This window comes from Camelus dromedarius, chromosome 21 (assembly GCF_036321535.1).
Source record: "Camelus dromedarius isolate mCamDro1 chromosome 21, mCamDro1.pat, whole genome shotgun sequence".
Classification (NCBI taxonomy): domain Eukaryota; kingdom Metazoa; phylum Chordata; class Mammalia; order Artiodactyla; family Camelidae; genus Camelus; species Camelus dromedarius.
In genome coordinates this window covers 14,553,296-14,581,033 of record NC_087456.1, presented here as the reverse complement: position 1 = coordinate 14,581,033, position 27,738 = coordinate 14,553,296, and the positions used below count along the sequence as shown (strand labels likewise).

The 27,738-nt window shown below is 38.2% G+C and overlaps 1 protein-coding gene and 1 long non-coding RNA gene across 5 annotated transcripts in view; one reads left to right on the top strand and one right to left on the bottom strand.

Moving 5' to 3' along the window:
* Nucleotides 1–1,354: 1,354 nt before the first annotated feature.
* KCNK2 (potassium two pore domain channel subfamily K member 2) overlaps nucleotides 1,355–27,738 on the bottom strand; it is a 177,552-nt gene continuing 151,168 nt past the window's right edge. For 3 of the 4 annotated variants that reach the window (XM_064477188.1, XM_031438580.2, XM_031438578.2), the window contains exon 7: nucleotides 1,355–4,984. In XM_064477188.1, coding sequence (XP_064333258.1) covers nucleotides 4,667–4,984 — 318 coding nt within the window. In that variant the 3' untranslated portion in view covers nucleotides 1,355–4,666. The remainder of the gene's footprint in view (nucleotides 4,985–27,738) is intronic. The other variant, XM_031438579.2, reaches the window with a different exon arrangement.
* On the top strand, nucleotides 9,253–12,126 carry LOC116148667 (uncharacterized). The gene is made up of 2 exons (XR_004132191.2): nucleotides 9,253–9,432; nucleotides 11,924–12,126. It is a non-coding gene; the product is annotated as an uncharacterized LOC116148667 (long non-coding RNA).

The window sequence follows — 27,738 nt, the reverse complement described above, 5'->3', positions numbered from 1 at the left end:
AACAAATGAATTCAATTCTAGTGGGAAAGACATAATAATCAAATAAGAATAGTGTGATGAATATCTGATTGTAAACAGGGAAATAAACAGAGTTTTATAGAGTGTATTATAAAGATACCTGAATTGGTGTCAGAGAAGGCTTATCAGAGAAGTGATACTTGAGCAGGGTTATGAAGAATGAGTAGGAGTTTGTTAGATGAAACAAGTGGAGGAGGACAAGGAGAGCGTGCATTCCAGGCAAAGGGAACAACAGCAGCAGAACTTAATGAAAAAAGAGAAGTCTGCTGGGGCTGGGAAACAGAGAGATAGAGAGGGATCCAGCATGAGCCTGGAGAGGACGGCATAAGGTAGACCAAAAGAAGGGCTATCTGAATGATTCTGGCCCTCATCTTAAAAGGATGAAGGCCAGTTCGTGGCTTTAAACTGGTGGGTAACACAGATTTGCATATTAAAAAGACCACTTCTCCATCCATGACTGGAGCAGAGAATGAAACAAAAGCAGTTAGTAGAAGAGGGACTATGGTGCTGGCTCGGATTAAGGTGATGGCTGTGTACAAATTCAAGACATGTTCAGGATACAGGTTAATATGGTTTGGTGATAGGTGGGTGTGGGGTGGAAGGAGAGAAGACATCAGCGATGACTTGGCCAACCAAATGGATGGTGATGCCATTTGGCGAAGCCGGTGACAGCTCAAGAGGGTCAGGTCTGGGGAGAGGTAATGAGAGTCTTAGGTATGCTGAGGTGTCTTTGAGAAGTGGAGCTGTCCAGTGGGAGTTAGCTAGGTGAAGATGGAGCCCAGAGAGACAGCCGAGTCTGAGAGGGCAAAAGAAAAAGAGTAAAGACTGGACAGGAAGTTTTTGGTGAATGTACAGAAATACTTTGTAAAAGAATGACAGCTAAAAAGAAAAAAATAGTTGTGACTTGAGACACATGTAACACAGTGAACATATTCTAGAATGCTAACCCAAGGAGAAAAAGAAATGGTTTAGTGAGTATTAGAAATAACGAAAGCCAAGGCTTAGTGAACAAGGGGTGCTGAGTCAAACAAAAGAGCAGAGTCAAAAGTCCTGGTCGTTGGAAGTAACCCCTGTCTTTCAGGAAGGGGTAGCTGACATCTGGGTGGGGATGTGTCAGACAAAAGCTGTAGAAACCTTTGAGGTGGGGTGGGATGAAGGAAGCAGGTGGAGTTTACGAAGCTTTCCCCTCACTAAGGTAACCACAGTAAGTTACTCTTAAAAGTTCCCATCACCAGTAACCATGTTACTCCTTGACATCTTGGAACCAACACATGAACACGTAAAGACCCGTTTCTCTGGAAAGGGACATTTAAGTAAACTCATGCTGAAGCAAAAGTTACATATTAATTTTAATGGCGTTATGAGTATTCAAATAGAGACATCTTTTACTTTATACAAAAGCAAATTTATACTCACACTATGATAAGGAACACACACCACAAATAAGTTATGATTTGACTAGAACAGCAAACAGTTTTTTCTTAAAAAGGAAAACAAAAAAAAGTTGATCGAGGCCTCCAGTTCTTAGGCATAAATAGATATCTCAAGTCTTCAGAATGTCTACCTTTTTTTTCCTTCTGGTATTCCACATAAAATTTCTTTGTTTGAACTTCTAGCCTTCAGAATCAAAGACATACAGATTTTTTACACAAAGTGAGGTGGCATTTAATCCTTCTTATATGTCACCTGTTCCTTAGAATTTGAGAAGGAAACCATGCCCTACACCCTGCTCTTATTTATTTATTCATGTTTTGAAGCCAAGACACAAATTATTCAAGTCCCTCTTGGCTTTAGAAGTTTCACTTTTTCCTGTTTTGCAAGAGTGAAATATTATTGAAAAAAAGGATGCATGACATGAGTTATGGTAGCAAAGTATATAGATGTATGTGATAAATTTAAAAACTCCAAAATATTCTCTTTTGCATTTACTCGCTGTAACATACGTAGACAGCCTTCCCTAGCATCCGTGCCTAAGATTTCAGATGAGGGAGTTCCTAATCCTTGCTGGGTTTGGTACTTTTTTTTTTTTTTTTCACGTGTCCTTAAGGGCAAAACTACTCACTCTTTAAACTGGTCCATTGAAAAAATAAACTCAGAGACTATGTCAAAATCTTTATCAGTGTTTTTTCCACAAGAAGTAAACAAAATGGAACTTGAAAAAATAAAATTGATATAATGTGCACATGCTTTCTTAGATTTTTTCCCCCAATCTTAAGGAGAACACTGGGGACTAGTTTTAGAATATTTACTGAATGTCAAGGTGCTTGGGAATGAATCAGTAAATTCATGGAAGACACTGACAAGGCATGTACTCCAAATACTTGGGGTATGGGGTCTAGGAGATTAGCTGGCAACGACCTTCTTTAGGCTTCAACACTGCCAGAATGCTTGACTGTTTTTTTCTTACAGAAAACGTTCAGGTGCCCATGTTTGGCATTTCGATTACTTCAGTGTCAAGACAAGGTCTAACAATGATAAAATAAGGTAGTGATATAACATAATTTAATAGAAACAATCTTGAATTTATATGCTATTTCAAATATCATATTTCAAAATTGAAATTTCAGAATATTTACTTCTGATTAACATCCACCAAGATGAACGCCCGCGCATTTAACAAGGGTAGTCATACTGCATTAAAAATATTTCTTGAATACTGTGAACGAAGGAGCCACAAAAACTCAGCATGAAAAGTGACATCTTGGAGTTCTGCACAGCCAGGATCAGATCTAAATCCTCAGCAGCAAGCAGGAGACTCAGAAAATACCGACTTTAATTACAAACTTTATTTGCCAATGCAATTTCACAGTTTATACATGGTGCGTTCCACCATACGAGCTTTCAGAACAGTTACTGTGGAATTGGGTGTCGCTTTCCTTCTAAAAGAGCCTGACTTTCTAAAAATTTGGTTAGAATTTTTTAAGTTTATAAAAGTACCTCCAACAAGTTAATTGAATATTTACATTTCTAGCTTAAATTTAAAATTTGGAAAATAAGCATCTATTAAGTTAATTTTTTAAAGATCCGGGGTTTATTTTTTAATGAGACCCTAATCTGAATGCCACTTATTCAGATACCTCCCCCCACCCACCAGAGTAAGAGTAATATTTTGCAGTTCTGTGTAGGGAAACCATTTTCTTTCTGCATTTTAAAAATTATATTTACAATGTACAGCAGATCTATGTATGAAAATAAAGAAAGAGGAGCAATCTACTAGATGCCTTTACTGAATTTCTTCTGAATCTCGAAAACATCGAAAGAGTTGCAGGATATAAAAGTAAACTAAAAAGGATTATCAACCTTTTCTATCTTAAAAAAAAAAAGCTCTCAAGATTTAAATTGTGCTATAACAGCTTTTTCTGTAATGTCAGAGATGAATTATGCCTGCAGTCTGCATTTTTCCATGTGCAAAATCACAGTGATCCCAGTTTCAACTTCTGCTCTCACACTCAGTCACAACTCCAGAGGTATACCCACAGAAGGCTAGGACTGTGCCCACCTGTGACTGGCACATCTCCTCCCCTCCTCTGGCAAAAGTCACCCAAGGAAAGAAAATCATATAAGCCTTTTCTGCATCAAAAAGCAAAGAGATTCTGGCAGTATAATGTTTATTAGCAAATGCCTGTAACACATAGTTGTGCTGTCTTCCTTTCATCAGAATGGCAGTTCACACCAGTTGTCGAAATTCACCTTCAATAATATCCATTTTAACAGTTTTATTCTGTCAAATCATTTATATATATATATGTATTTTCTTCTTCCACCTTTCAAAGATGTATAGTGATTAATAAATGTTAAATTCCAAATACTGCCAGGAAAAAGGGGACTGTTTGGGAGCAGCCAGTTTTACTGGCCTGGTAGTAATTACGCTGTATGTATGTACCGTTGGTACCGGCGTTAAATAAATACTCAGAGGGGCCATCCTTGCACCTCATTTCTCTGCAGTGCCTTTAACGCTAGGGTTTCTGAGTGTTGCGTCAGTGTCCATCTAACTTGGCATCTATTCCTTCTTCGGGCATCATCACTTCGGTCATTTTACACACTGTTTCCAGCAAGGTATGGTACTCAAACGGGAGTTGTGGGGTAAAGGACTGTGGAGTTGAGCCTAGGGGTGGGGCAGGGAAGGAGAAACCACACATTAGCTAGAGAGGTTCTGTTTCTTCATATGATAAGGCACTGACAAAAATTTTCTTAGGTAAAAGGCTGCATAAGAATTTCTTGCCATTTACAAAAAGGAATGTTGTCATCCACAAATGGTCCGTATCTAGGCTCAGTTAGGTAGACCCTGAAAAGTTAAGGACTGATCCCTCAAAGCTACATTATTACCAGAAACAATTATAATTCATTCTGAGGCCTTATGGCACGTTAGGAAAAAAGGAGGAAAACAGTCTGGGCACAAAAAGGCATCAGACATGGCTTGTTTTATTCCACTCGTCAAAGAAAGTGGACCGTTCAACAAGCATCATCAAAAAGATAGTGCTGGCTCAGAATTCCAAATTCTCTTGATGGTAGATGACCATGATGGGTGTATCTATTTTTTCCCCCTTTTGAGCTCATGCACAATTTAAAAAATGCTACCAGCAACAGTCATAAAGAGCATACAGAAGTCCTCACCTATGGCCATGCCTACGGCTCTTCAAAGAGAGGGCTATTTAATGTTCTCAATAACAGCAATCTCCTCGCCTGGACAGCGTGGCGTCAATCCGTTCAAATAGATACTTTCCGTTTTCAGTAAGGGAGGCAAGACATCCCTCTCGCTGGCGAGGTGGTTCACTGACAGGGTCCTCCTACAAGGAGTCAGCTCCTGGTTATGGTTTCCAGCCAGTTCTGCCGAGAGCTTCCGCTTAATGGACGTGGCGCGCTGGAACTTGTCATAAATCTCCACGCTCAGCCGCCTCCTGGTTTCCTTGAACTCGGCCGTGACGTTGGCTGTCCACTCAGCAGCATGGGCTCTGAACTCTCCCACCTGGAACATGCACGCAGAGAAAAGAGACAGACACCAACAGGGCAGTCAGTGTGCTGTGTGCTTTATCTTCTGATCATTTTATTTGGAGCTTTTAAAGAGAAGACTGTAGCCTTTTATAATATGAGAAGTCTGAGAAGTGAGGTAACTAGACAGATTGTGGAGAGCCAGATCCCATTCTGTATAGCTACGACTCTAAACATTAATCTATGAGCTTGAATTCTATAAACCAAATTATATAAGAGGTACTAGATGTACTTGTTTCTGGACACGAATCCTGTTATTGAAACTTCTGATGCTATAATAAGGCAATCTCTAACCTTTGAAAACTCTGTGAGTTCTCTTATCTGTAATTGTAAGAAGTATTCCAATGTAGAGAAGGCAGCAAGACACAGGAGAAGCAACAAGACAGAGTGATAAAACCTGGAATGTGAACCCGGGTGACCTGGTTGGTTCTGTTAGTAGCAGTGCTGTTCACCTGGGATATAAATACAGATTTTAGGGACCAGAAACAATGTGTGCAGGAACTCTGCATCCAACCCCTACTGGTCATTTAGGAATTCTCCATTTACTAAATAAGCAAGAAAACATATATATTTTTCTGCTTCCAGGGAAAGCGAATAGACAAGGACTGGCAAGTTCATTTTGAGGCCCATTTGGAGAATAAGTCCGAGGGGTAGTTTCTCAATGAATGTTTGTGGCATTAGTGAATTTAACCTTCTGAGCTGCCATTTCCTCAGCTATAGAAGAGGTGTCTTCATAGTGCGCACCTAACAGGATGGCTGGGCTAATGGACTTCACCAACTGCGGGAGCCTGTGTACTTACCATTGTGGACTTTGTCTGAAGGTTAGATTAAAAAAATATTGCCAAGTCCTCAGCATATGCATAATGTTTTTCCTGACCTCTTTAAAATTATGTTTGCACTTTAGTGACCTAAAATAGAACAATGACCAATCCCTTTATAAGTTTCTATTTTTTTTTTTTGGTGGCTTTTCTTTCTTTTTTTAAAATTTATTTTTATTGAAATATAGTTGATTTACAATGTTGTGTTAGTTTCAGAATCACAGCAAAGTGATTCAGTTATACATTTACATATATATGTTCTTTTTCAGATTCTTTTCCATTATAGGTAATCACAAGATACTGAATATAGTTCCCTGTGCTATATATGAGGTCCTTGCTGTTTATCTCTTTTATATATAGTAGTGTGATATGTTAATCCCAAACATCTAATTTAACTCCCCCCTTCCCCTTTGGTAACCATAGTTTGTTTCCTATGTCTGCGAGTCTATTGCCAGTTTGTAAATAAGTTGATTTGTGTCATTTTTTTAGATTCCACATATAAGTGGTATCATATGTTGTTTGTCTTCCTCTATCTGACTTACTTCACTTAGTATGATAATCTCTAGGTCCATCCATGTTGCTGCAAATGGTATTACTTCATTCTTTTCTGTGGCTGAGTAATATTCCATTTTGTGTATGTGAGTATATACGTGTGTGTATGACAACTTCATCCATTCATCTTCTTAACCAACTAGAATTTAACAATCTAGAACATCTAGAATAATCTCCTAATGTGGAACAACTCTCCATTTCTCATTGTTAGCACTTCTGCCTTCAGCTGAGGGAGCCCTACTTAAGTCCTTTTTTTAAGTGATCTGGGCTCCTCTTTACCTGGCAAGCAAATAACTACAGCTTTGTTTTGTTTTATCTCTGTTGCTTTTGTTTTAAATTTTGATACAGGAAATGATGGCTTCTGCCATAGTCTAAATGTCTGTGTCTCTTGAATAATTCCTATGTTGAAATCCTAACTCCAAAGGTGATTGTATTAGGAAGTGGGGCCTTTGGGAGGTGCTTGAGTCATGAGGTGAAGCCATCATGAAAGAGATTAGTGCTTTTATAAAAGAGGTTCCAGAGAGCTCCCTCCGCCCTTCCACCACGTGAGGACACAGCCGGAAAGGCTCTGGCTGTGACGCAGGAAGAGCATCCTCCTCAGTCTTGCTGGCACTGTGAGCCTGAAGGCCCAGCCCCCACAGCTGTGAGAAAGCAGTGTTGTTTATAAGATCCCCAGTCTGTGGTATTTGTTACAGCAGCCTGATTGGACTAAGTCAGTTTCTAAACATTTATACTGAGAATCTGAATTATAAGAGGGCATATGTATGTACATATGTGCCAGTATGATGTGGACATGTACTTGAACAGTCACAAACAGAAGTGTGTGCATACATGTGTACACAAAAACAAAATGCAAACTGTTCAAATATCCTTGGAAGGCGGTACATGGCAGGTCAGCTCTCCCTCATCCACCTGTAATCACGTACATGCACACATTTGACGATCTACTTGTTATTTCAAAAAGGTCTTTTGTCTCCTACTTGTATTGTGCTAACAAGAAATAACTGCTTGTTTTCTGGGTCTGCTTCTGAAAAAAGCAAAACTGGAAAGATGAGAACTGTGTGGCACACAAAATTGGCAAGATCAAGCATTCCTTAATCTCTGAGGCAGTTTAGAGGGAACTTGCAGAAAAAGAAGTGCTAAATTTATAGCAGTTCAGCCTGAAAAGTCTCGCTCTTCCTACAGGGGACCGTGTCTTAGATCTAAAAGCGAGTTTGAATGTTTGCTTCTGCTCTGGGCGGACTCTCGGGTTAGAGACATATGGACAGTGTGATTGGTGGTAAGGGATGCTGAATCACTCCCGACTTATAAATAAACCCTCCAGCTGTTTATATCCTTTATTTAATCGTTATTACAACGTTGTGGGGGAGAGTCTATTATTTCACAGAAGAAACTGAGGCCAGAGAGGTTATAAAACTTAAGACACAATGAATATGGGGAGAGCCAGGATTCAAACTTGGAGGTCTGACTACAGCATGTTATTCTGCCTCATCAGCAAAAGCTTACTAATTCTAAACACTAAACATCTTTGGGAGGCGTGCAAGGAGAATTTACATTATGTGGAAATCCACCCTACAGCAGGTTATATTAGGGTGAGGACACACTGCCAAATTTTCCTTAAGATACTCAAAAGTTAAAATTGACTCATAAAAATACACACTAGGGCTCATTGTCTAAGTCAGTAATGCTATCGATTCCCTCTCTATTGTACCCTGATTTTTCTACTCTTCTTCATGACACTAGACTTAAGGAACACACCCACTCAAACTCAAAGCTTGGAAAAAAAAAAAGGAGAAAAAGAGAAAAGAAATAAAGGAGAGTTCCTCAAAAACCAAACCAAGGCCATCAAAATAAAGAATTACTTATTCCCATTTCTAAAAAAAAATTCCTGAATTTAGAGAATTGTCTATACTAATGTATTCATTATTCATCAAATCGCATACACTGTCCTAAAGTATAGATTCATATCTTTTAATGGTGATAAAATTGTACATTCAAACTCTGAAGATTTTTGTTTGTTTTCAAAGAAATTAAAAAACAAGGCCCTGAAAACAGCATGTTTATATACACACATTTTTTTCTTGCTTGAAACATGAAGGCTGCTGGTGTTCTGGATAATTAAAATGAATCCTTATGCATCAACACATGTTTGTTTCATTGTCTTTTTAGAAAAATCTTTCAGCAACTTATTCAAATAGTATGTCATCACCCTAAAACTAAGCAAATGTACATACACTTAGTAATAACAAAGTTGAGGAGCCCACCATGAGCACAAATAGCTCATAAAGGATCGCAATGAATGCTCCTGCAGCTCATGCAACTTGACCCAGAGGTTTTCTCCTGTGTTCCATGTGTTCTTTTGTTTTAATCTTTTTAAAAAAAATTTATTGAAGTGTAGTTGATTTCCAATGTTAGTTTCAGGTGTACGGCAAAGTGATTTAGTTATACATATGCATACATATATATTTTTTTCTTTTCTGATTCTTTTCCATTACATGTTATTACAAGAAATTGAATATAATTCCCTGTGCTATACAGTAGGTCCTTGTTGGTTATCTATTTTATATTTAGTAATGTGTGTCTGTTAACCCCCAGCCCCTAATTTATCCCTCCCCACCTATGCATTCTTTCACATTATTCTCGCAGCCCAGGTGATCTGATTTACAAGAAAAGAAAGAAAAGAGAGGGTTACAGTCAGTTGCTTACCCTCAAAGCTCTACAGGAAATGCTCTCGTCCTTGTCACTACATTCAGTGCGCCAGTCTCTCCGCCTCTCTTGCCTGACCTACACAGCGGCAAATGGCGTTGGTGACCACTCCCTCCCTCCCAGTCTCTGCTCTTAGCTTCTAAATCAGCACATTTTCATGTTTTTTTTTTTTAAACATCATTAAGGTTAATTCTCAATCAAACTCGTGGGCTCATGGGCTCATTTTCCTTCACCTCCTCTTAACGACCTTTGTTCCTCAGGCTTCTGATCTCATTTTCCCTGGTTGACTGTGTCCTTCCAGTTGTTTGAATTACCATCCGTTTTGCTGATGACTTGGGAAGGCATGTTGGTAAGTCGAGTTTCTCTACTGAATTCTGTATCTGTACCACTGACTGCTTATGAAACATCTTCATTTTAGATGCCTCCCAGGCATCTCAAACTCAGCATAGTTCCAAATGAAATCATTTAACTTCTTAAACCTGTTCTTGCTTTTTCCTTATAACAGCACCGTTAACCACTAAGTTTCCCAAGTTGAACTTTTCCCAAGTATCACCCTTTATTCTTCCTCTCACTCAGCCTTACAGCAAATCAACCCTAAGTCTTGCTGGTTTACCTCTTTTTGTCTCAATTCCTCTCACTTCTTTCCATTCCCATTGCTAAAACTATAGTCTGGTCCATCTCTTGATCTCACCTATATTATTCCAGCCACTTCCTAACCAGTCTTGTCGACTTAAGTTCATCTCCCTTAAATGCATTGTTCACGCAGCAGCCAGAGTGCCCCTTATGAAACACAAATCAATCAGATATCTTCCCCTGTATAAAACCATTCAGTTGATTCCCACTTCACTTGGTCCAGACTCTTTAAAGTGGTTCATATGTTTGAGGGGCTACCTACTGTCTCAGCCTCAGTTCTAACCCCCAACCCTTGCAGAGTCATCATGAACATTTCTTTTACTTCCTCAAGCATGCCACCCTTTCTTTTCCTTCCTTCTCTCATGTTGTATTATTCTCTCTGATTCCCAGTCCTTCTCCGGGATATCTTCTACTCATCCTAAATTAGACATCTTTATGGAGACATTCCCTTATCCCCTGGACCACATCAGGATCACTTGATATTTGTATCTATATCAGCCTGTACTCCCCTAGCATTAATCTCATCACAACTTACTACAATTGCTAGTTTAAATGTTCTCCTGGCTTCATGGTTATAGAGAGAGTTTGTATTCTTAGGACCCAGAATTGTGTACATAGTGGGGATTCACTAAATATTTGTTGAACAAATGAATAAATGGCAGACAAATCAATCACGTTTTGGATACATGCCCCCGTGAAAGGAGTCTGCTTCCTAGTTGACTGCTGAGATAATAATGCTGTTTCTCTCGGGAGGGAGATACCGCCAGGGGTATTCATAGTATAGGTTCAAAGTGGATGTCCTCAAACGTGTCCGCCTTTGTAGCGCCCCCTCTGCGTTCTAAGAAGCCTGTGGTATTCTTACTGTCTCATGATCACAGCGAAGAGCATCACGCCTGTTGTGCGGGCCCCTTAAATCAAACTTCCTTTTCTTTCCCTTCCTACCAGCTCCCTCACCCTTTTCATTGTTCACACCACTCTGGGTGACAGTGCCTGAATACCCTATCCCAGAGCCTGGGCTTCACCATCCTTAAGGGGTGCAACCTTTTCAAAGTTAAAGGAACCCTTTCACTTCAGAAGAATCGCTAACATCTCCATCACCAACTAGGAACAGTTACTAGGCATCTAATAGCTTTTCAAGGTAGCAAAATCTCATGATTACAGAGGCCCAGTATTTTCCTCTCGAATAGTGGTTCCAAACCCAAATTTAAGGCAATTTTCCATAATCAGGTAAGACCGATAGGCTGGCCTAAGGAAGCGGAAAGCTCACTATTCTAAAACTTGCAATTGATGAACTTTACAGGAAGCTCACCTGTAACCAGAGGGAGTATTTATTACTCCACTGCCTCCAATTAACCAACTACATGGCAGATTCCTTGTGGGTGAGGATCCCTGCCCTATTTCTTATCAAGCTCACCCTTCCTTCCCATCCACTCCACATCGCAGAATCTTAGTGCTTTGAGTAGAGTGTTTTAATGAAATAAATTTGTCTTCCCAATAAGATGGTAAGTGTAATGACAGAGACTGTGCATCATATTCATTTCTTCTCATAAAAAGTACCCAACATTGTAATGTGAATAAATTAGATTCGTACATATTTTCAGACCGACTAGTGAGACGTCTGTTACCACTGACTGACAGCCCTCTTCCTGCACAAACAGTCTCAGAGGCAATCATATGAAGCTGATATTTGCCTAAGTTTTCTATCAGTGTGTACTGGTACAGGCTGCAGAGAAAGCAATTTATAAACCAATTTTACTGATGACTAAAATGTTCCTATCCTTTGATAAAGGTCAATAATTAACAGAAACTTATTCTGGGCAAGAATTTCCACCAAAGGAATAAGTATGTAAGAAGATACTCTCTGAGCCACATTTTGAATAGCATAATATTGAGATAAGCAGATGTCATTTAAGAAGTCAGTGTTTATGAGAAGTCATTCAGTTCTTACTATCATGACTACATTAAGTGATAAAGAAAACAAAGTTGTCTTTATTCTGATTACAACTATATAAAATAATGACTTTATATAGGCAAGGGTATTAAAAGTGTGTAAAAATAGAAACTGTGAATCTTAACAACCCTGTACTAAATATCTACTCTGTATCAGGCCTTGAACTTAGTGCAGACCTACTTGAGGTGTGGACATTTTTGAGCAGTCTTTTCCTTTCAACTGTCCCCTTTCTGATGTTACTGTATTCCCCGTGCAGATTCAGTATACAGCACCTCCGGCCCTGAACAGACTCTGCGAGGGCACGGATCTCCAAGGATTGCTATTTATTTGCTAAGCACGTATCAGAATTGGACGGCGGTTGTCCCTGGGGGTCTTCGTTATCTAAAGCAAAGTAAAAAACACCTCGAGGGAGTCTTTAATTTTTATTGTCATGAAGAAAATTAAAAATAATTGAGAATGCTTGAGTCAATATTTCTGAATCCTAACTCTCTAACTTGTTCACTGAAGTATTTTTTTTGTACCTTACTGTATACCTGGGTGTGATGAAGGGTAAGCCCCTGTTCTGATTTTTCGATTTGTTAACGATTTCACTTCTGAAAGTATCCTTGTCCCTATGGCTGGTCAATTTTCACTGTAGTCATTTCTTAGTAACAGAAAGTGTAACCTGACCTTAAGAGAATTTTCACTGTTCTCAGTTTGAAAAAATTTTTAATTGCAGGCTTTTAAATGCTTGGTTTTTATCAACTGCGTTTCTTTTCTTAAGTTGAAGAATAGTTGAGTTACAATGTTGCGTTTGTTTCTGGTGTACGGCATAGTGATTCAGTTAGATATATATATATCTAGATATATCTATATATATCTCAACTGCATTTCTAGGATAATTTTCCCCCAAACAAGTCTACAAAGTGTCAGCGACATGTTCTTCCAAGAGTAAAGCTGATCTGTGAGGAGCCCTGCCTCCTTACAGTTCCTTTTTCCCTCTGATCTGTTTCTGAGCCATGCTTCTGTGACAGGCAGTCTTAATCCTATTTTGACGTTTTGATAAGAGAATGCACTCCAGGATGCATGTCATCTAAAATCATCTTCTCCACACAGCAAAAGTCACTGTCACCCCACCAGCTGGGGTTACCTGAAATATCACGGTTGAATATTAGCCAGAGGGACAGAGGCTCTGCCATTTGAAGCCATGCTGTCCCAAGAGTCCTCTTTTCTATACAGTTCACCCAGCAAATCACCAAGAGCTTGAACATTATTTCATTTTAAATCTGTTACTTATTTTATCTAGATGAACCTGTGAAATGCCTCAAATTTAGAATAATTCGAACCCACATTTATTTATTTACCTTAACATCACTATTTCACTATGACCTTGAGAGCCACCCACAACTTTGTCCTGAACAAGCCCTTTGTACACAGCCAATTTCATAATTGGAAAACCTAGTGTTCTCTGCCTCAGCTTTTCACCCAGCGGCATAACCACCCCACTCGCCCTATTTATGAGTTTTGAATTTCTGCAATAGTCTTTACAGAGTTTTGGGTTTTGATCATTAATGGATGAGTGATAATCAACATTTGCTAATATTCTAAATTGTCCGTTTCCAAAGATTTCTCAGCAGTCATCCTAGGCAGCCACTTCAGAGTGGAAATTTGTGGTATGCTTTGGAAATCTGGCAACGGCAACTCTACCTGTCCATCCTCTGCCGTAAGGTAACAGATCAAATTTCGTTTCTCCAATCATTATCCTTGAATCACGTCCTTCCCATTCTCACTTCATGAATAAAGCCATTCCTTCCTTCCTTCCCTTTCCTTCCTTTCCTTTTTCTTTCTTTACTCTTTCTCTTTCTTTCTTTCTCTCCCTCTCTCTCCCTCCTTCCTTCCTTCCTTCCTTTTCTTCCTTCTTTTTCTTTCTTTTTCTTTCTCTCTCTCTCTTTCTTTCTTTTCTTTCTTTCTTTCTTTCTTTCTTTCTTTCTTTCTTTCTTTCTTTCTTTCTTTCTTTCTTTCTTTCTTTCTTTCTTTCTTTCTTTCTTTCTTTCTTTCTTTCTTTCTCCTCCCTTTCTTTTCTCTTTTTAATTGAAGTATCGTTGCTTTACAATGTTGTGTTAGTTTCTGGTGTACAGCAGAGTGATTCAGTTATACAAGGCCCTTTTTTATTTATTTTTTTTTGCAGAGCTACAATCCTTTCTAGTCCTTTTTCCCTACAGATCTTGCCCTGCCTTACTTTCTGTTCGATACTTTCTATTCTAATTGGCTTTACTTTGTTTTTCTCTCACATACACGACTAACTATGACTAATCATTCATTATAAGTAAGACAGCCCCTTTCATGGGGTCATAGCTGGATGAGGAATATTTATCTGAAATGTTGTAAGGTTTTTGTGAGGTTTTCAGTTACCGACAGCCAACTCAAGTATTGGATGGAGAAGCCTCAATTTTTCTTTAAAAAAAAATACTCTATTTATGTGCAGATCTAATCACTGTTTCTGATGTGGACAGAGTAACATGGATAGAGAAACTTTTCACTAAGGGATCACTTCAAAGAATCTAAAGCAAAGCTGAGCATTTAGGATTTAATGGCCACTAAGTAATTTTCTTCACCCAGAAGAAAACAAAAGAGGTTTTCCTTGTCTGGGATCAATGCTCTTCCCCGTCCCTTTTCACCGTGGGATTTTAATTTACTCTTCTCAGCGCTCAGTGCTTATCTACCTTAATGACTTAAGGAAAGCTAAACATTAAAAGCAGTAGCTGAGTTGAAATCATCCCTCTAGTTAAATTTGTAAAAATAATTTGAAGCCTACTTTGCATTCCAAATTCAGAGGCTGCCTAGACTATAATTCCTGGCAATTATCATTAATTCATTTTTCTGAAGTATTGCCATTTCGATGTATTGTTGAACTGTACTATTAAAAGAACAATTCAAATTACTCTCTTTACCGAGCAGGTTTAAAAAAAAAACAACTAAAAGGATTACAGAGTGTCACATTATCTTGACAGAACAGTACATGATGTTTTCCTCTGGTTTTCAGGAAAGTATATGTAATATTCATAAGGTCTCCTTAATCTAAGTCACTTTTTTTAGTTAGCAGTTTCTCCACTTCTTAATATCGCACATATTAACATAACTGTGTAAAGATTAACTACAATAGTCTTACTAGAAAAGAATGTCAAGAAAGATAACAATACTAATATTAATACCATGATTTTAAATACTTTTCATCTAAAACTTGAAAGGATAATATATATTAACTGCATTAATGATGAGCTGATTCGCTTGTAGAGTAAACTCAGCTTCTTAATCTTTGTCATTGTAGTGACATACTGGCTTTGTGTCACTGAACACTTGAAATTCTCTGCCTGCTCTGGTATTGGGGTTACTTTAATAATCCATGCTATGGAACCTACTCAACTTATACGACATTCTGCTGTGTTGAATCCATGAAACAAAATAAAATAATTTGTATACTTTTTTTTTTTAGAAAATTCTACACGCTTTTATATGATTGAGCTATAGTAACCAGATATTTGTTTGTCAGTACAATGTGGAAACTCTGATTGGGGGGTGATGGTGAGATAATCATCTTTTTGTTATTTAAGTTCTTAAAGCTGTATAGCTGGGCAAAAAATATTGATTTACAGATACTGACTACTATATGTAAAACAGATAAACAACAAGGTCCTACTGTATAGCACAGGGAACTATATTCAATATCTTGGAGTAGCCAATAATGAAAAAGAATATATATATACTATGTATAACTGAATCACTGGCGGTACACCAGAAACCAACACAACATTGTGAAGTGACTATACTTTGCTTTAAAAAAAGACATGATGAAAAAAATAAACTGTTTGGAGGAAAAAACTCCACACAAGTAATAACTGAATGAAGGGGTGAGCTGAAACCTTAAAAGTATTCTCTACAAAATATATTCATTACCTATTTCACAAAATCAAAGTACGTAATGATGTTTCAAAGTAGATTTAGGAAACCAGGATTTGGTAGTAGTTTACCTGTGACTAACAGGCATTTTATGTTCCTGTAGGAATACCAGACCTGTGCACTAGAAAAGGTTTTGCTTCCCTCCCTCTCCCACTTTCCTTCCTAAACAGCCCAGCCCCGGAGCAGTCAGGTGGAACAGAACGGGCACACATTCGTGGGGCAGGTTTGGAGGTGGGGGACCATGGTGCCAGACTGGAGTCTCAGAGCTAGACCAGCATGCGGGGAGCACCTGAACAAGGGGGCAGCCCAGCTTTGGGTGTCAGAGCCTGAGATGGACAAGGAGGGCAACCCCAAAGGGAGGCTCAGCACAGACTGCTGGAGACCAAGCATGAAGGCAAGGGCATCTCTGAAGGGTCGGGGGTGGTAGCAGCAGCGGCAATTCAAGACTGGCTACCTACAAGAAGAGTGGTCAAATGATATATTGAAACAAAAATTAGGTATTTCACTGGAAGAGAAAGTAATTACAAATATAGAAAAGCAGAAATCTAAAAGGAACTCTTGTGATACATTGGAATTGGAAATATCAGTTTGAACTCATGATTTTTTTTTCTGTAATTATCATTTTTTTTAATTGGGGTATAAATGACAGAACATTATATTGGTTTCAGGTCTACAGTGCAATGATTTGATAGTTGTATATATTGGAAAATGATCACAGTAAATCCAGCTAGCATCCTCATGGTTTTCAAGATATATCGATATATAGATATATAATAAATATAGACAGAAATATATATATATGCATGAATATAAAATATACTCCTTAGCTCTGTCTACTCATGGTACCCAGGAGCAGTGACAACCCATTACCCATGAGCATTCATATCTTTCTAAATACCACTATCCACTAAAAGAAACCATGGCTCCCCGGACAAATGAATGATTCCAGGGCTGGAGCAGAGAAACTATAGATCAACCTGGGAACATTTTATTGTGCCAGAAAGTAAAGTATTGCTCAAAGATTGATGGGTATGTACCAAAAGACGCAGAAGATGGCTTGAAGGTGCTCCCACTGGCCAAGACTGTGGCCACTTGAAGATCAAATAAATGATGCTTGTAACAGATTGTAACTCACTGATAAGAGCAGAAACCCATCAGTCTGTACTGACATGAACAAATAGACAAATAAATAAGTAAATAAATAAATAATGGAGAGTCTGATGAGGAGACAATTGTGTAAGTTTCAGAGTATCTCCCTACAATGTATCCATTAATTATGGAGCAAAAGGAGTAACTTTATAGTGCAGAAGTCTGGCAGCCACTTTGCAGCTTTCTACTTTTCTACTCTGTGGAATCAAGTTAACATACAAGTGATGAGACAAATCAACAAGGTGCACCATCTAAGAGGATGCAATGAGAAGAGCTTTCTCACGTATTCTTTAGACTTAACCACGGGTATCAACCACTGTGATATTTATATTTCACTGTACATTTAAAGAGATATATAATATTATAGTTAAATGTCTGTGCTTAAGTTCACTGATAATTATACCCTTTGCAATGATTTGAAGAATTTTTAAATTTTAATTTAAACATATGCATGGACAAGACCTCACTTTTCAAAAGACCTTCAGGGAGTTCACACACGAGAAGGGTGAAGACCACTGTTCTGGAGCAGTGATTTACAGCTCTGGCATTAAGTAGCAACAAGAAAAGGTTTCTCCTCCAATCCACCTCCTTCCCCTCCCCCAGAGACAGATGTTGTGGCTCACTTCTTATTCTCCATTTCACCTTTCGTCTTTCTCTATCCCAGAGTTTTAAGAAGAGAATGTAAATATTTTGGCACCCTAGACCATGACTGATTTAGGAAATGTCACCCAACCGTGAGCTGCAGGGGCTTTGTGAACCTCTTAAAACTGTATATACACTGCTAGGATTTGTGCATTTTTCACTAGGAAAGGGGATCAGAGCTCTTAACAAACCCTCAAAGAGGATGTGACCCAGTAAAGGTTATGAACCCTTTGCCATATTAAGTAAATTCAACATGGATGCTTATAAGTGGAGTTGTCCTTTCTAGAAGTGGAAGACCAGTCAGAGCAGTCTGTTTTGTAAGTTTCACATTGTGCACTGTTTGTTTTATCTCAGCTGCCCAGCACAGTGCAGGCACACTGCAGGCACTTACCAACCTTCATCGAATGAAGGAGCCAAATGAATTTTGCAGAGTCACAAGGAGGAGGGTAGATAATGGAGAAGAGGATAGAGGAAGTATTGTGAGTGAATGACATCATTTTCAAACAGGAAGTGGCATGATATAAAGGCTCATTTGAATGAGTTGGGACAAAAGCTACTGACCTCAGTGCTTCCTAGGTGAGACAGATAAATAACTTAGCAAGCAAATACACAGTTACAAATGATGATTAAGTGCAATTAAGCCAAAGTAAGAAATGTGATGAAAGCATAGAAGAGAGAGGGATAATTCATACTGGAGTGGTCCGATGGGATGTCTGGAGAGATGTGACACTGGATTTGAGATCCGAATGATCTCTGTGGTTAGCAGGGTGATGGGTGTAGAGAGAACATTCCAGGCTAGGGCATTAGCTTGTGGGAGGGGAAGGGACACATGTGAGAAAGAGCTTGATGCAAGTTAGAGAGGAACGATTGGAGGGTTTTAGAGTGTGAAAAAGAAGATGAGAAGTGAGTAATAAAGAAGTAAGAGAAGGGAAGGTGTAGCTCAAATGGTAGAGTGCATGCCTAGCAAGTATGAGGTTCTGGGTTCAATCCCCAGTCCCTTCTCTAAGAACAAATAAATAAACCTAATTACCTCCCCCGACCAAAGAAAAAAAGGAAGTGAGAGAAGAACAAGTCTTCATTCTGCTATTCTTCGCTGGTGTTATTTTTGGAGATTAATGCCTTTATCTTATTATTATTATTTACATACATATTTAATTTATATAAATATATAGATTTATCTTATTATTATAATATTATTTATTAATGCAGTTTGAAAATAGCTTTGTCGTATTTAAACTTTGCATAAAGGGCTGTGAAGAAAATATTCAATATGATCTAAGCAGCTAGATCCAGGAAAATCATTATTTCCAACTATTTTCAAAGGGGAAATTGTTTCTAGAAACTTGCTCTTACAACATACACTTTCCCATGTACAACTGCATGGGTGTGGGTGGTTGACATTGCAGCAGTCCTCTGAAATAATTGATGATCCCCGTAGAGCTGTTCACCTTGACACATTAGATGAAATGCAGAGGTAGCAACAGTCATCCTAACATAAAGCTCAAAGACACTCTCCAAGAACTGCTTCCAGCCGGGAAAAGAGTAAGTTATGTGAATGGACACGTCTGTGTCACTGCCTTTGCAACTTGCCCTTTACTCTTCTCCTTTCAAAATTCCTTGAAATGATGTCAATTAAAGACAATAAAACTTCTAGGAGGAAAAACACAATCTTTATCATTAGCACAGAAGCAGCTTTCTTATAAAACAAGTTACTGCCAGAGATTGTCAGTCGATATCCTATGGCGTAGGCTGTAATCTATATTCTCACCTTTATCTCCAGCTGTGCTCTCCACTTCACTGGCCACTGTCATTCTGGCTACTGAACACTTTAAACATGACAAGTCTGATGTGAGATGCACTGTGAGTGTAAAATACGTATCAGATAATGAAATTTATTTACAAAATATATTTTAAAGTCTCACTTACAAGTTTTATATATTTACATATCAAAATGATAGTAGTTGAATATATTAGGTTAAATAAAATTTATTATAAAAATTAATTTCATGTTTCTTTTTTCTTTTTTAATGAGGCCATTAGAAAACTTCAAGTTATGTATGTGGTTTGCATTTGTGCTTTGATTTATATTTCTATCAGACAGCACTGGTCCATAGAATGCCCTTCTATTGCCTTCTTTAAATTGGGCTACAAAGAATCATGCTTTTATTCTTTCATGAATGTATGAAAAAACTTTCAGAAAAAAAATGTACAAGTGGTCCTGTATTTTTGGAAAGCAATGCAAAACCAGAAATTTCCTCCCACTCTATTTCAACAAGTAAAAGTGGCAGAGACGGTCTAATAACGCACTGTTCACTGCACATGAAACCAGTCCCACAGAAAGGTTGCTCGCTGTGCGGGGCAGCATCTGTCCTACAAGCATTCCACTGTATTTCAATTAACTTGGCCAGACTGTGATGGGCTGCCTAAGAAACGGGAAGAAAAGATAAAATTAAAGAAGGGGCAGTGGAAACACTGAGGATGTGACAACAACACACAGCTAGTCTCTCACCCGGGAAGGGTGCAGGGCTCTCTCCCTGGGTGATGTATTTCCGTCAGAAATGCCATGAACCTGCACCCTCAGCTGTGTCCACTGATGGCTTATGGCTTTACAATTTAGGTAAAAACAACACCACTGAGTGTAAGGATAACACACGGGGCATCCATCCGTTGTGAAAGGAAAGCCAGAGCTAAGCATCTATGTCCCTTCAATAAACGCTTCTAATAATATCTGGAAAGGCAGCACGATGCACTCACAGCCCCCTTGCCTGTGGCAGTCGGAGTTGTCCAGAGCAAAGTACACTACACTAATAGCAAAGACCTCTCCCAAGACAGAATGAAATGGAACCTCTTCACTTCCCCTGCTAACCTCGGGCAGGCTGACTTCCCTGCATAGCACTTAAGCGATCACTTCATGCTTTAGAGAACACGATTTGACCTATTTTCATTTGTATCCATTTAGCAGAGAGCTGTGCTATGATGGGTTTCTATTATACTTTGGTCTGGTTATTTTATGAAGCCTGTGTTACACCAAGTCCTAAAGGGGCAAGGAATATTCGGGACTGTGAGAAAAGGCAGGGGAAAAGCAACGCCAAATCCAAGTGCCTCTCCAGATGCTCCCCGGTGGTCTAGTGGTTAGGATTCGGCGCGCGCGCGCTCTCTCTCTCCCAAATGCCTCTCCAGGTATCATGCCAGAGTTACCTACTGTTTTTAATTTGATACTGACTAAATAAACCCAGATTCATTTTCTTTCACATTAAACCAATAGTTAGAGAGGGTGGAGCGATATGGAACTTTTGCCTGGGTCTGATTTTAACATCTTCAGGGCTTACTTACAACGAAGTTCTCAAAGACTAACTTTTCCCGAGTGCCCCTCTCGCAAGCCTCCTTTTCTTCTTCTTGAGATGTAAAAGTTGGTTGCCTGTGCATTTTGAATAATGGAAGGTGGAATCTTCCAGGGAAAGGGAAAAGAAGAGGAAATTAACCAATTCATTTTTCTCTAGTTAAAAATCTCTTTAAATTGCCAGATTGTCCGACAGGGGACAAGCCATACGTATGATTGCTTTGTGAGAAAAACCACCCAGCTACCTGAGAGCTTTTAAATACAAGAATATTACGCTAGTTGTGGATGCCAAACGTGGACACACACAACACATCTGTAATAGCAAGCAGGTTCAAAGAGGCAAGGATGTAGACATCTACATTTAAAGTCATTTCTGGCTCAGCTGGCAGTGTCAAATCAGGGATGCATGCAAAGACCCTCAAGTTGACAAGAGAAATGGGGTGAATGTAGAATATTTATCAAATATTAAATTCTAGAACTTTGACATTTTCCAAGAACTTCTGAAATCACATTTTTGAGTTATGTGCTTCCCACTTACGGAAACTACACAATTTTGATTATAAGAATCTAGGGTTTATTTGGCAAAGTAGGGGTTCTAGAGGCAACTTCACATTTCTATTTCTAACACTTCCTCTGTTTATTTTAAGGAAGTACTGGATTTTGAGATTTAGCTTCAGTGTATTACTATTTAACAGTTCCGTGGTTTATGATGCTTGTAAAATTGGGCAGGGTGGGGGGGGGGAAGCTTTTTTGGTAAGGCTGAATCTGCTTATTTAAAATAAGAAGAGTACTCGTAACTTGGTTATGTTTCATCAGGCCTCCTCCTTCAATAAGCCATTAATGACAGCACCACCCTCTCCCTTCATGAGAAGAACTCCATGAGGCAAGTGAGCTTTCCCACTGGTCAAACATTGGAAAACAAAACCTTTGTCTATCTCGAATATAAGACTATATATATAAAACATTTTCACTTTTGATATACTTTCCACTATATGACATCTCAAGCCAGGAACACTTTTGTTCCAGCCAAGTATAAGCAACCCCAAACGTTTCCCTCTCAAATTATGGAAACCATAGAGATTTTATTTTACATATAGTCACTAATGTAGCAGAAATATAAATATCTAATTTAGCATTTAAGTGCCAACAACGGTATCAATGTTCAGAGGATCTTTAGTGTGTAAGTTGGTTGGGGGGACGGGAGATCGTACTATTTCGTTCCCCAGACTGCTCATTCACAGTTCCCAAGTAGATCAAACCGAATGTCAGACACACCATTTGCAACAGAGAACACACCTGCTCCATCAGCTCCCGCGGGAGGGGAAAACCTGTACGAGTAGAAACTAACAACGATTTTGAAACCAGCATCTCTGAGCAGAAGATTTCTAACTAAAAAAACAAGCAGCAGACAACTCAGCATTATGTATTAGAGGTAACTATTTTCTAATTGGAGATCCTGGAAAAATACTGACTCCTCACTTAGAATTCCGCATCGATTTAATTTCACGTTAAGGAGACAATTCCCCTAAGCCTCCTTCACTTTAACCCAATACTGTTGCGCGTGTACTGCTCTATAGAGGCAGGTCAGACAGGTTCTGCCTGCGTCTTTTTTCTCTCACGCTGCATTTTACTTTTCAAATCAAATAAATGCCCTTCAAGTCAGAAAGATTTCAGTTTTACAGAGCCTAGAAAGTTTAAAAGCATTAAAACCTTCTGGAAACATGTTCTTAATGCTTAAAGTAGAACAAATTGCCATAAGCAGTATTTCACATGGGGTGTGGGGGGGGACTTTTTAACACAGCAGCAAGGAATAGTAAGAACTGATTATTATAAAATAAAACAAACAAGAACAAAAATATTAAATTGCCAAGAAATTAGAACATCAGAAATAAAAATGAAATTTTCCTGCCTGACATTTTATTGCAGCTAGAGACTAACTTTTGAACTAGCTTCTAGCTTGATGGTATCAAACTTTGTACGACATCTTAGAGTAATGACTCAAGGTTTTTTTTTTTGTTTGTTTTATTTTTTTTTTTCACTGAAACATGAATTGTTTTAGCCTACAGAAAATTCTAACCAGCTTATATGTCAGGCTATTTAATTATGAAATTGATCATCTCTTAAATATTAACTATAATTTATTTTGTCTCTATAAGCAGTAATAAATGAATAAAACCCACCAAATCAAGTATACTTGGGTTCTCCGGAAAGTGTTAAAGAATGAACAAAATTAAAATCATCTCTCTGACCCGACAGAGAGGAAAAACTAGCCCCTTCCTCTTTTATCACTGAAGAAGTACAAGATGTGCAAATATTGAATGTAAGCTTGAAAAAGAAGCTCCCTATATTATTTGATATGTCTCCAAATTTTTCCGAATTAATTCTACTCCTTCTTCTGAATTCTGAATCATTTTATGTCTACACTTTTTCATTCATTCAACTCAAGCACCCATTGAGTGCCTATTATATACCAAGCACTGTTTTACCTGATTTTGATGAAGTAAAATATCAAAAATTCATTCCCTTATGAACAATACCTTCTGGGAAGAGAAATAGGCAATAAACAATGAAACACAGTTAATGAGTAAATCACCTAGGATGTTAGAATTTGGTAAATATGATGGAAAACTAGAGCAGGGCATGGAGAGTCAAGGCAGCTGGGGGAAGAGGAGTTTTAGCTTTAAATAGGATGGTCAGGTGTGTCCTCACTGCCAAAGTGGCAGGTGACAAAGATGTTCTCTTCCACACTGGTTCCTGCAGCAGCACTTCCAATGTGTAAAAGAAGGAAAGCCACTAAGGCCAAAGACTTAAAAAAAAATCACTGCACAAATTCTTATGTTAGATTAAACTATCAGTTGTGCTGTAATATTATTTATCTTCAATATGCGATGGGACAGGAAAGATGCTGAATGGAGAGGTGGAACTGCAGGGGAGTATTTTAAACTGAAGAGGCAAAAAGTTATACTATTTATAATTTGGATGACTGTTTTTATACAGAAGATTTTTCTCCCCTCAAGTTGTTTCTGGAATGGCACATTGTTTTCATTATTAAAAATTGAAATCGTTTATTAAAAAAAGGTTTGAAGACATTAGGAAGTGAGCCAGCCAGACAGATATCCTGAAAAAGAATATTCCTGATTCAGGGAATAGTCAGTGCAAAGGCACTGGGGCAGGGGTGTGCCTAGTATGGGGAGGAATAGTAAGAGAAGAGGTCAGGGTAATAGGGACTAGCTCATACAGATCTTTCATGCTATTTTACTGACTTTAACTTCTACTCTAAGAACAATGGGGAGACACTGGGAAACTTCTAATCAGAGAAATGATGTGATACGACTTGTTTCAAAGGATTAGTCTGGCATGTTGTTTTGAGAACAGACTTTCCATACAGCAAAGGTGGAAGCAAGGAAACCAGTTAGGATTTAGAATAATCCAGGTGTGAGCTAATGATGTCACAGAAAAAGATATGAGAAGGTGAGAAATGGTTCAGTTCAGTCCGTTTTCAGATCAATGCTGTAGGGCTGAATGTAAAATGGGAAAGAAAGAGAGAAGTCAGGGGTATCACCTCCTTTATGCAAATTTCCCCAAATCACTTAATTAAACCTAGTAATTCTATTTCTGTAGACCGTTGCACACAGAGCATCGTCTTTTTATCTCTACCATAGTACCTACTTGCTAGTAATTATTAGTAATCATATACCCCCACTTACCTGTAAATTTCTCCTTGAGGGCAAATGCTGTGACTTTTCTTTATGCTTCTATTCCCGATACCTATAAAGTGCCTGACACACCATGGAAAATCAAAACATGGCTGATGAACAGACCAGTCAATGAGTTCGTGTAGAACAAAGCCACTTGTGCTCTGCATCTCTTGTGGGTGGCACAACTGTCCCCACCTTGAAGACCAGAAACACTACTCAGTGAAATCCTTATTTCTCCTATACTCAAACTTGGACTCCAGTGCCTTCTGGTCAATTCACATTTAAGACCAAGTTTTCATGTTGCAGTCCATGTGGCTTCAAAATAGGAGAGCCATTTTTATCCTGCCCTGCTTATACACATCCTTGCAGACTTTATTGCCCATTTGGAAATGTGTATTGAACACAGAACAGTAGTCCTTAAGCTGAAATTCTATTTAGGTTAACTCTGTCCAACAGGCTCTCAAAGTGTGGTGGAAATGACACAAATTGGAGTAAAGGTAATATAATATCCATATGTATATAAAGAAGAATATATATATATATACAGAACACTGGATGACATAAAAACATCCTAAGAGAAATATTTTAGCTTCTCACAAATAAGCACCAGGAAACCGAAAGGGCTATTGAAATATTACAAGCTTTGGAAATCGTGAGAAAGACCATGAACAATATCATATTTATACACGTAGCTTCCAATTTTGGAAATAAATTCCTCTGTATAGTAAGATTTCCCAGCATGATCGATTTCCCACCTGGCGTTAGGGCAGGGTTTCATACAAACATGTTGCTCGAAGGATAACTAAATGCTGGCTGATGTGGAGAGATTACAAAACTAGTAAAACCAGAGTGGTTATGAACAACTATGTGTAGCTGGGATAAACAGCTGTAAGATGTGAGCAGCTTTTTGTTTTGTTTTGTTTTAATTCTAATGGCAAAAAAAAAGCAGACATTTCAGGGATCATAGGCAGCCTGGTATCCTGGAGCTAGAGTTTGTAGTGTGACCCCTTCATTATAAACATGACTACTTTGGTGAGCATGTTTGTTTAATCACAGAAATGTAAGTCAAGTACATATCCACAGCTACTAGGAATGACCCTCACTGAGAAAGCAATCCAAATGAAGCTGTTCCAGAGTAAGATATCCAGGATCATGTGTAACAATTTAAACAGCTATCTCCATTTGGGTGAGAGTTTTGTTGCATATATTGTATGTGTGTGTGTATACATATACACATACAACTTTTGTCTGTATATATTTATACACAACACGGTATATATTGTATTGTTATTGTGTTAATTGATCTTCTGCTGGTTTGGTCCCTGAGCTTAGGAGAAGGAACACTCAATAGAATGAATGGGTCTACAGTGATAAGCAGATCCATGCCATACGCTATTGAGCCAGGGGTGGAGGTATGAGATGGCCAAGGGGGGACTCTTCCAGAAGATGACCCATGGACTCTGGGAGCAATATTGTCTGATTGCCCAAGCATACAGTTTTCCTCTTCTGCTCTGTAATTCCCCTGAGTTATCCTCAAGACTTCCACAAAGTTATATAAATGGTTTCAGCCTCATAGTAGCTGCATTATGGGAAATACAGTGCGGAATCTATATCCACGAGTGATGTGAAGTGGCCCCAGGGAGCGCTTCAGCAGTTATGACGTGGCCAGGTGAGAAAAGAAGAGGGAAATCCAGAGCTACAGTCTGGAGTGACAAGTGGTAAGTGACAAGTGACAGGGATAGAGTCGTGCAGGTGTAACAAATTGGTCTGTCTTCGAGTTGAGATAATTGGTCTATAGTCTGTACATAAGAAAAACAGAATTTTGAAAAGCTTTAGCCAAGTACCAAGTAAAGAAAGTATACCAGAAATTGTAGAATAGATAAACAAGATTATACTGTATAGCACAGGGAAATATATACAAGATCTTATGGTAGCTCACAGAGAAAAAAATGTGACAATGAATATATGTATGTTCATGTATAACTGAAAAATTGTGCTGTACACTGGAAATTGACACAACATTGTAAAATGATTATAAATCAATAAAAAAAAGTTAGAAAAAAGAAAGCATACCAGGAATATCCAGCCATATATGATTTTGCATAATGCATATGCTGTAATTAATGATGGATTATATTATGTATAGAAACTGGTTTGTAAATACAATTGAGTATTAGAATATTCACTATTAGAGTATTAGCATTAGAATATTTCACATGGTTGAACCATGTGAAATTGTGAGTTTAAGGTCAAAAATAGTTGAATGTCAACAATTTTATACAGTTCAACCTAATAAACTTCAAAAATAATATTATATAAGGAGAACGTGTTCTTTAACATCTATGATTATTTTGGTATTACGCATTGGTTTCATGAAACTTAACATCAGTTCAAGATTCTTTCTTTCAGAACGTTTATACATAAAACAGATTCAATACCATGGGACCCAATCTTGAATGAATATATTATCACGAATGAGAGCAGAGACTGCTTTTTTTATAGGAACAGGGATATTTGGTCTCTGAACAATTTAAAGACTATCTATAGTTTCTTTAAAAAGCATGTTGGTCTGTTTTACTTCAACTCTTACCTTGATGTTTTTTTTTTAATAAAACCATTAGTGAATCTTAGATAAATATAGATAATATAGTATTTTAAATAATATACATGCAAATAATCTAATCTTTTCAGAGACTTGGAAACTAACAAAATTCACCAAATATGAGTATGGCATATAAAAATTTAAATCTTCTAAATTATTATTATTATTACTTTAACTCTTTCCTTGAATTAGAGCAACTGTATTTTATTGTTTTACTGGATTAGTCAGGATAGGGGAGGTTATAATCTAAAAACAAAAAAAAGAAAACAGCCTCTTAATATTAGTGGCTTAAAGCAACATAAGTTAATTTCTCACTGCTGCTGAATGGCCATAACATGTCAGCAGCAGGTTCTGTTCATTATGGTTATTCAGGACCCTGGCTTATACAGCACCGTGATCTTTAAGTAAGCACTTGAAGAGACTCACAGGCGCAATTAAATCTTCTTCCCATCTTGCCCACAAATGTGGCCAGAACCATTCCTATGGCTCACCAACCACAAGGGGAAGAGGAAGTGCAGTCCTGCCATATGTCTAGAAGAAGAGACAAATGAAAATATTTGTGTTATAAATAACATAGTATTTGCATAATAAATGAATAGCACTGAGGACTCACACTTTCCCTGGAAGAAGAACAAGGGTTCTTCCTTGTTTGGAAAGAGGATATTTTGTGTATCCGTGTGTATACATTCACAAACATATCATTA